Source organism: Oncorhynchus gorbuscha, linkage group LG11 (assembly GCF_021184085.1).
Source record: "Oncorhynchus gorbuscha isolate QuinsamMale2020 ecotype Even-year linkage group LG11, OgorEven_v1.0, whole genome shotgun sequence".
NCBI lineage: Eukaryota > Metazoa > Chordata > Actinopteri > Salmoniformes > Salmonidae > Oncorhynchus > Oncorhynchus gorbuscha.
This window is the reverse complement of record NC_060183.1, coordinates 10,748,601-10,758,849: the sequence shown is the minus strand read 5'-3', so window position 1 is coordinate 10,758,849 and position 10,249 is coordinate 10,748,601. Positions and strand designations below refer to the sequence as shown.

At 50.2% G+C, this 10,249-nt stretch overlaps 1 protein-coding gene across 2 annotated transcripts in view; it reads right to left on the bottom strand.

Annotated features, from left to right (window-relative positions):
* Positions 1 to 2,913: 2,913 nt before the first annotated feature.
* LOC124048098 (SAP30-binding protein-like) overlaps positions 2,914 to 10,249 on the bottom strand; it is a 29,940-nt gene continuing 22,604 nt past the window's right edge. Inside the window, exons 7-11 of one of the 2 annotated variants that reach the window (XM_046368530.1) lie at positions 10,065 to 10,156; positions 9,848 to 9,960; positions 8,896 to 8,999; positions 8,479 to 8,566; positions 2,914 to 3,188 (exon numbers count right to left, since the gene is read on the bottom strand). In XM_046368530.1, coding sequence (XP_046224486.1) covers positions 3,010 to 3,188; positions 8,479 to 8,566; positions 8,896 to 8,999; positions 9,848 to 9,960; positions 10,065 to 10,156 — 576 coding nt within the window. In that variant the 3' untranslated portion in view covers positions 2,914 to 3,009. The remainder of the gene's footprint in view (positions 3,189 to 8,478; positions 8,567 to 8,895; positions 9,000 to 9,847; positions 9,961 to 10,064; positions 10,157 to 10,249) is intronic. The other variant, XM_046368531.1, reaches the window with a different exon arrangement.

Genomic DNA, 10,249 nt, shown 5'->3' with positions numbered 1-10,249 from the left:
AACAAGCTGAAAAACACAAGAACCCCCAGTCTATATTCACATGAAATAAAATGTTTGTTCAATTACAATGTCTCGAGATTTGTCTGAAAATGCCATGACAGGGAACCTTGGACGTGTCCTCATTCTCTTTCATGGCTTCCTTTCCTTAATCCCCACTGATAGGTGAAAGGTATGGATGGGTTAGCACCACATTGGCTTTTGATCTTTACAAAAAAATAAAATAACTTAAGCCCTCTTCACTCATCAAAAGACAAAACCAGCCACTTGTGACAACTTCAATACACGAATAAAGGATATGGTTAAGGCTCACTACAGGCTACAAGTACTCACATCTAATGGTGATCTGGGGGATCTGTAGAGGGTAGGCTGATCCCAGATCTGTGCCTTAGTGCAACTTTAACTGAAACGGTACGTACTCTAGTGAACGACTCTTCTGAACTATGACCCCGGCCCGCTGTGCTTCACTGCGGAATGAGGCGGTGTTTTATCGTTTCTGCTGGATGGAACGCAGATGGAGAGATAGAGGGATTACAAGACAGGGAAGAAAGATGGGTGTAAATCACAACATGCACCTGGACACATACCTAGTGGCCAGAGAGAGAGAGAGAGAAGGGTGTAAATCACAACATGCACTTGGACAAATACCTAGTGGCCAGAGAGAGAGAAGGGTGTAAATCACAACATGCACCTGGACACATACCTAGTGGCCAGAGAGAGAGAGAGAAGGGTGTAAATCACAACATGCACCTGGACACATACCTAGTGGCCAGAGAGAGAGAGAGAGAGAGAAGGGTGTAAATCACAACATGCACCTGGACACATACCTAGTGGCCAGAGAGAGAGAGAGAGAGAAGGGTGTAAATCACAACATGCACCTGGACACATACCTAGTGGCCAGAGAGAGAGAAGGGTGTAAATCACAACATGCACCTGGACACATACCTAGTGGCCAGAGAAAGAGAGAGAGAGAGAGAAGGGTGTAAATCACAACATGCACCTGGACACATACCTAGTGGCCAGAGAGAGAGAGAGAGAGAGAGAGAGAGAAGGGTGTAAATCACAACATGCACCTGGACACATACCTAGTGGCCAGAGAGAGAGAAGGGTGTAAATCACAACATGCACCTGGACACATACCTAGTGGCCAGAGAGAGAGAAGGGTGTAAATCACAACATGCACCTGGACACATACCTAGTGGCCAGAGAGAGAGAAGGGTGTAAATCACAACATGCACCTGGACACATACCTAGTGGCCAGAGAGAGAGAGAGAGAGAAGGGTGTAAATCACAACATGCACCTGGACACATACCTAGTGGCCAGAGAGAGAGAGAGAGAAGGGTGTAAATCACAACATGCACCTGGACACATACCTAGTGGCCAGAGAGAGAGAGAGAGAAGGGTGTAAATCACAACATGCACCTGGACACATACCTATTGGCCAGAGAGAGAGAGAGAGAGAGAAGGGTGTAAATCACAACATGCACCTGGACACATACCTAGTGGCCAGAGACAGAGAGAAGGGTGGAAGGGAGAGGAAAAGAGAGCGAGTTCACTTTTTATTCTTTATTTCAATTTTGTTTATCCATTTACTTGCTTTGGCGATGTAAACATGTGTTTCCCATGACAACAAAGCCCCTTAAATTGAACTGAGTGAGATTGATTGAGTGAGTGAGAGGAAACAGGAATTCCTCCAGGCAGATTCAGGCCAGTGGCTGAAATCAATAGTACTGGAAAACAAAACAATCCCTTCATTTCTGGACAGAACTTTCAAAATATTTATCCAGAGAACAGTATGAAAATAAATATGATTAAAAAAAATACTATTATCTTACAGTATGTATGAAAGACAGATGCTATTGAAGCCAAGACAAGTGTACAAGAACGGACGCCGATTGAAAAGGCAGTATGACGTTTGTTTTATTGATCATACCATCATCAGCAGCAATATATATGTACATTTGTAAAAAAAAAAAAAGGATTCCTCCTAAGCTCTTCCAATAGGCCATTTAAAATAAAATCAAATTAAATAAGGCGAGGAACATTGATGCAAATATCCATAGTCTGAATATTCCTCTTTCATCTTCACTAGACCACATTCCAGTACATGGTCAAAACACAGCCCAGATATAATACAAATATATATGTTACCATAACAGGTGGGTAGAAACCACTTTACTGGAGGATGGAACGAGAGACTAACTCTTCCAGTTTCAGACATGAGACTAGTAACTTACGCCATAACTAGGTTACTTCCTAGGTAGGATGGTTTTCCCAACGGACAGTCTTTAGCTAACATCTAAACTCAGTATCTTGCTGACAAACACAAAACAGATCAATGCATAACTTCAACAGAGTGCTGACTGGAGAGCTGGATGAAAGAGGAATCTCACATGGATATAAATACATCTCAAGTCAGGATGGAGTCCATTGACCATATCCTGTAGGTCAAACATCCCAGAAACAGAAGGAGAGATGCAGAAGTCTTGTATGGCTGATGATGAATATGGAAATGTTCTATATTGTCGGGAAGACATTCTCCAGGACCATACACCCCAACACACTTCTCTCGCTAACACACGTTCTCATCCATCCATCCATCCATCCTCTCTTCTATCCTCTCATCCATCCATCCTCTCATTCATCCATCCATCCTATCCTCTCATCCATCCATCCATCCTCTCTTCTATCCTCTCATCCATCCATCCATCCTCTCATCCATCCATCCATCCATCCATCCATCCTCTCTTCTATCCTCTCATCCATCCATCCATCCATCCTCTCTTCTATCCTCTCATCCATCCATCCATCCTCTCTTCTATCCTCTCATCCATCCATCCATCCTCTCTTCTATCCTCTCATCCATCCATCCTCTCTTCTATCCTCTCATCCATCCATCCTCTCTTCTATCCTCTCATCCATCCATCCATCCTCTCATCCATCCTCTCATCCTCTCATCCATCCTCTCTTCTATCCTCTCATCCATCCAAAAACACATACTTCCTCCCTGTTCACTGCTTGGCTTTCTTCAGGATGGTGCCTACGGCAGAGATTACAGTGGTCTTGGTTCCGCTGGCGGTGGTCGTCACGGAGACAACCGCTGGCAGGGATGTCGTGGTAGTGAGCAGGGCGGGCTGGGCCAGGGTCACGGGCACCGCAGAGTCCCACTTACTCTTCCTCTTCTGAGCTTCTGGTGAGGGAGGGAGAGAGAGGACTGGTGAGAAAGAGAGGATAGGGAGAACGAGAGAGCGGGAGGAAACGGGGGAGAGCGGGAACGGGCGGAAACGGGAGAGAGCAGAAACAGGAGAGAGCGAGAACGGGAGAGAGCGGGAGGAAACGGGAGAGAGCGGGAGGAAACGGGAGAGAGCGAGAGGAAACGGGAGAGAGCGAGAGGAAACGGGAGAGAGCGAGAGGAAACGGGAGAGAGCGAGAGGAAACGGGAGAGAGCGGGAACGGGAGGAAACGGGAGAGAGCGGGAGGAAACGGGAGAGAGTGAGAACGGGAGAGAGCGGGAACGGGAGGAAACGGGAGAGAGCGGGAACAGGAGAGAGCGAGAACGGGAGAGAGAGCGAGAACGGGAGAGAGAGCGAGAGGAAACGGGAGAGAGCGGGAGGAAACGGGAGAGAGCGGGAGGAAACGGGAGAGAGCGGGAGGAAACGGGAGAGAGCAAGTGGAAACGGGAGAGAGCAAGTGGAGAGAGCAAGAGGAAACGGGAGAGCAAGAGGAAACGGGAGAGAGCAAGAAGAAACGGGAGAGAGCAAGAGGAAACGGGAGAGAGCGAGAGGAAACGGGAGAGAGCGGGAGGAAACGGGAGAGAGCGGGAGGAAACGGGAGAGAGCAGGAGGAAACGGGAGAGAGCGGGAGGAAACGGGCGGAAACGGGAGAGAGCGCGGGAGAGAGAGCGTGAGGGAAAGCGGAAGAAAGAGCCAGATAACGAGAGAGCGAGATCGGGACAGAGAGAGAGCGGGACAGAGAGAGAGAGAGCGGGACAGAGAGAGAGAGAGCGGGACAGAGAGAGAGAGAGCGGGACAGAGAGCGGGTCAGAGAGCGGGACAGAGAGCGGGACAGAGAGCGGGACAGAGAGCGGGACAGAGAGAGAGAGCGGGACAGAGAGAGAGAGAGCGGGACAGAGAGAGAGAGAGCGGGACAGAGAGAGAGAGAGCGGGTCAGAGAGAGAGAGAGCGGTACAGAGAGAGAGAGAGCGGGACAGAGAGCGGGACAGAGAGAGAGAGAGCGGGACAGAGAGCGGGACAGAGAGAGAGAGAGAGAGAGCGGGACAGAGAGCGGGACAGAGAGCGGGACAGAGAGAGAGCGGGACAGAGAGCGGGACAGAGCGGAACAGAGAGCGGGACAGAGAGAGAGAGCGGGACAGAGGACAGAGAGAGAGAGGGACAGAGAGCGGGACAGAGAGCGGGACAGAGAGCGGGTCAGAGAGCGGGACAGAGAGAGAGAGAGCGGGACAGAGAGCGGGACAGAGAGCGGGTCAGAGAGCGGGACAGAGAGCGGGACAGAGAGCGGGACAGAGAGCGGGACAGAGAGCGGGACAGAGAGAGAGAGCGGGAGAGAGAGAGAGAGCGGGACAGAGAGAGAGAGAGCGGGACAGAGAGCGGGACAGAGAGAGAGAGCGGGAGAGAGAGAGAGGGAGAGAGCGGGACGGGACAGAGAGAGAGAGAGCGGGACAGAGAGAGAGAGCGGGACAGAGCGGGACAGAGAGCGGGTGACAGAGCGGGTCAGAGAGCGGGACAGAGAGCGGGACAGAGAGCGGGACAGAGAGAGAGAGAGCGGGACAGAGAGCGGGACAGAGAGAGAGAGAGCGGGACAGAGAGCGGGACAGAGAGAGAGAGAGCGGGACAGAGAGCGGGACAGAGAGCGGGACAGAGAGAGAGAGAGCGGGACAGAGAGCGGGTCAGAGAGCGGGACAGAGAGCGGGACAGAGAGCGGGACAGAGAGAGAGAGAGCGGGACAGAGAGCGGGACAGAGAGAGAGCGGGACAGAGAGCGGGACAGAGAGCGGGACAGAGAGAGAGCGGGACAGAGAGCGGGACAGAGAGCGGGACAGAGAGCGGGACAGAGAGCGGGACAGAGAGAGAGAGAGCGGGACAGAGAGAGAGAGCGGGAGAGAGAGAGAGAGCGGGAGAGAGAGAGAGAGCGGGACAGAGAGAGAGAGAGCGGGACAGAGAGAGAGAGAGCGGGACAGAGAGCGGGTCAGAGAGCGGGACAGAGAGCGGGACAGAGAAAGAGAGCGGGACAGAGAGAGAGAGAGCGGGACAGAGAGAGAGCGGGACAGAGAGAGAGAGAGCGGGACAGAGAGAGAGAGCGCAGGACAGAGAGCGGGTCAGAGAGCGAGACAGAGAGCGGGACAGAGAGAGAGAGCGGGACAGAGAAAGAGAGCGGGACAGAGAGAGAGAGAGCGGGACAGAGAGAGAGAGAGAGAGCGGGACAGAGAGAGAGAGAGCGGGACAGAGAGAGAGAGAGCGGGACAGAGAGAGAGAGGGACAGAGCGGGACAGAGAAAGAGCGGGACAGAGAGAGAGAGAGCGGGACAGAGAGAGAGAGCGGGGACAGAGAGAGAGAGCGGGACAGAGAGAGAGAGAGCGGGACAGAGAGAGAGAGCGGGACAGAGAGAGAGAGAGCGGGACAGAGAGAGAGAGCGGGACAGAGAGAGAGAGAGCGGGACAGAGAGAGAGAGCGGGACAGAGAGAGAGAGCGGGACAGAGAGAGAGAGCGGGACAGAGAGAGAGCGGGACAGAGAGAGAGAGCGGGACAGAGAGAGAGCGGGACAGAGAGAGAGAGCGGGACAGAGAGAGCGGGACAGAGAGTGAGCGGGACAGAGAGAGAGCGGGACAGAGAGAGAGCGGGACAGAGAGCGGGTCAGAGAGCGGGACAGAGAGAGAGCGGGACAGAGAGAGAGCGGGAGCGAGAGAGAGCGGGACAGAGAGCGGGTCAGAGCGGGACAGAGAGAGAGCGGGACAGAGAGAGAGAGAGCGGGACAGAGAGAGAGCGGGACAGAGAGCGGGTCAGAGAGCGGGTCAGAGAGCGGGTCAGAGAGAGAGAGAGCGGGAGAGAGAGCGGGAGAGAGATAGAGCGGGAGAGCGAGAAGAGAGCGGGAGAGAGAGAGAGAAAGGGACAGACTCAGGGGGTATGCTGTGGTGTTGATAGTATCCTAAATGAAATGATAAAATATATAGTCCAGAAATTCCAATTGGCAATACTTAAACTCAACCTTAGCCCTTATTCCCCAATATTTGGAACCAAAGACTGATCCCTCCTCTCTCCCTGATCACATCCTCGCTCTCTCGCGTTCTCAGAGCCTGGTTCCTCTCTAGGTTTCTTCCTAGGGAGTTTTTTCTAGGCACCGTGCTTCTACACCTGCATTGCTTACTGTTTGGGGTTTTTGGCTGGGTATCTGTACAGCACTTTAAGATATCAACTGATGTAAGGGATTTATAAATAAATTTGATTTGGCCTAAACATCAGCGCCACAGGTAACTTCCACAAAGCTGTGAACGATCTGAGAGATGAGGCAAGACGACGGGCCTTCAATGCCATCAAAAGGAACATAACATTCAACATACCAGAATCTGGCTAAAAAAATACTTGAATCGGTTATGGAACCCATTGCCCTTCATGGTTGTGAGGTCTGGGGTCCGCTCACCAACCAAGAACTCACTAAATGGGGCAAACAACAAATTGAGACTCTGCATGCAGAATTATACAAAAATATTTTCCATGTACAAAGTAAAACACCAAATAATGCACGCAGAGCAGAATTAGGCAGATACCCGCTAATTATCATAATCCAGAAAAGAGACGTTAAATGCTAAAACCAACTAAAAGGAAGTGATTCCTAAACCTTCCATAACAAAGCCATCACCTACAGAGAGATGAACCTGGAGAAGAGTCCCCTAAGCAAGCTGGTCCTGGGGCTCTGCTCACAAACACAAACACACTCTACAGAGCCCCAGGACAACAGCACAATTAGACCGAACCAAATCATGAGAAAACAAAAAGATAATTAAGATAATTAATTACTACACATTGGAAAGAATTTACAAAAAAAACAGAGCAAACTAGAATGCTATTTGGCCCTAAATAGAGAGAACACCGTGGCAGAATACCTGACCACTGTGACTGACCCAAACTTAAGGAAAGCTTTGACTATGTACAGACTCAGTGAGCATAGCCTTGCTATTGAGAAAGGCCACCGAAGGAAGACCTGGCTCTCAATAGAAGACAGGCTATGTGCTCACTGCCCACAAAATGAGGTGGAAACTGAGCTGCACTTCCTAACCTCCTGACAAATGTATGACCATATTAGAGAGACCCTCAGATTCCAGACCCACAAAGAATTTGAAAACAAATACAATTTTGATAAAACTCCCATATCTACTGGGTGAAATTCCACAGTGTGCCATCACAGCAGCAGGATGTGTGACCTGTTGCCACGAGAAAAGGGCAACCAGTGAAGAACAAACACCATTGTAAATACAACCCACATTTATGTTGATTTATTTTCCCCTTTTGACTGTATAAATACATATGACATTTGAAATGTCTTTATTCTTTTGGAACTTCTGTGAGAGTAATGTTTACTATTCTTGTTTTATTTCACATTTGTTTATTATCTATTTCACTTGCTTTGGCAATGTTAACACATGTTTCCCATGTAAATAAAGCTCTTCGAATTGAAATGGAAAGAAATAGTGAAAGGTTGAAATGCCTGTGCCATTAAACCCCTACAACTCATCCAGAACGCCGCAGCCCGTCTAGTGTTCAACCTTCCCAAGTTCTCTCACGTCACCCCGCTCCTCCGCTCTCTCCACTGGCTTCCAGTTGAAGCTCGCATCCGCTACAAGACCATGGTGCTTGCCTACGGAGCTGTGAGGGGAACGGCACCTCAGTACCTCCAGGCTCTGATCAGGCCCTACACCCAAATAAGGGCACTGCGTTCATCCACCTCTGGCCTGCTCGCCTCCCTACCACTGAGGAAGTACAGTTCCCGCTCAGCTCAGTCAAAACTGTTCGCTGCTCTGGCTCCCCAATGGTGGAACAAACTCCCTCATGAAGCCAGGACAGCGGAGTCAATCACCACCTTCCGGAGACACCTGAAACCCCACCTCTTTAAGGAATACCTAGGATAGGATAAAGTAATACTTCTCACCCCCCCCTTAAAATATTTAGATGCACTATTGTAAAGTGGTTGTTCCACTGGATGTCATAAGGTGAATGCACCAATTTGTAAGTCGCTCTGGATAAGAGCGTCTGCTAAATGACTTAAATGTAAATGTAATGTAATGGTTGAGAAACGGGAACCAGATAAAACCTTACGTTTTTTTCTTCTCTCTTTTAGGAAGGTCAGGAAAGATAATGTTTCTATAGTGGGGGAGGTGTTCTCTGTCTATAGTCTGGGGACTGTAACACGACAAAATGTGGAATAAGTCGAGGTCTGAATACTTTCTGAAGGCTCTGTAGTTGTGTGTACCTGTCACGGTACTAGCAGCCGTATTGGTTGTGGGAACTGCTGCGTTGGTGGGGTTGCTGCCCTTCTTAGTGGCCGTCACAAACTCAATCTAGGAGAGAGAAGACAAAACACCATCACACCCGTACTGCAGAGGCCTGGGCTGGGTGGTGCTGACGGGCTGTTGTGGTGACACTTAATCTCTTGGCAGGATACTTGAACATAAAGTACAGGCAGTCTGTGGCAACATGCCCCTGACGCACAAACTGATTACAGAACAGCCCTGTCTGTGATTAGGGTAACAGGAGCACAGTAAACCTATAGCGTTGGAAAAGCTATGTTCTCTGTACAGGTTTAACAGAGATTGAGCTTGGGGTTAGAAGGAAGGTTAGTTTTGTTGAGGGGGGGGGGTGAAAACGTGTGTATTGTATTTTATATTACCTCGGGTGGCCTCTTCAAGGCAACTAAAACGCCTGTGGTCCTCACCTTCGTCTTGTCCTTCTTGGCTTTCTCCAGTTTATCCATCTCTACTTTCTGAGCTTTGGCTGCAGGGAGAGAAGGAAAACTGTTCAGTTGATAGGGCTGACTGGCAAGCACACACAGCCTCAGAAACACACAGCCACACACGACTGGCAAGCACACACAGCCTCAGAAACACACAGCCACACACGACTGGCAAGCACACACAGCCTCAGAAACACACAGCCACACACGACTGGCAAGCACACACAGCCTCAGAAACACACAGCCACACACAACTGGCAAGCACACACAGCCTCAGAAACACACAGCCACACACGACTGGCAACACACAGCCTCAGAAACACACAGCCACACACGACTGGCAAGCACACACAGCCTCAGAAACACACAGCCACACACGACTGGCAAGCACACACAGCCTCAGAAACACACAGCCACACACGACTGGCAAGCACACACAGCCTCAGAAACACACAGCCACACACGACTGGCAAGCACACACAGCCTCAGAAACACACAGCCACACACGACTGGCAAGCACACACAGCCTCAGAAACACACAGCCACACACGACTGGCAAGCACACACAGCCTCAGAAACACACAGCCACACACGACTGGCAAGCACACACAGCCTCAGAAACACACAGCCACACACGACTGGCAAGCACACACAGCCTCAGAAACACACAGCCACACACGACTGGCAAGCACACACAGCCTCAGAAACACACAGCCACACACGACTGGCAAGCACACACAGCCTCAGAAACACACAGCCACACACGACTGGCAAGCACACACAGCCTCAGAAACACACAGCCACACACGACTGGCAAGCACACACAGCCTCAGAAACACACAGCCACACACGACTGGCAAGCACACACAGCCACCAACGACCTCCTTACCCAGTGCCTCATAGTAAGAGTCCTCTGGCCAGCCGTGAGGATCAAACATGTCTTTAGGGTAGTTGGTTCCCAGTTCATCTATGCCACAGAACTGAATGAGTTTCTCATAGATACTGGATAGACACAAAGACATGTCAACAAATGTATCTGGAAAAGCAACGTGTGTATCATCGATAGGATCGTAACTCTAGGAATCTGTGTGTGTGTGTGTGTGTACCTGGGATTCCTGAACTCTTTCTTCCTCTGAATGTGGTTGTTTGTGTCTAAGTCTCCATGTAGATTCTTCTCATACAGCTTCTGGATCTTCACCTGTTGATAGAAAACCAACATATCTGATATGTAAACACAGGAGTTAAATGTCCACTAGGAAAGTTCCTAATACAGGTTCCTAATGCCTCAGGG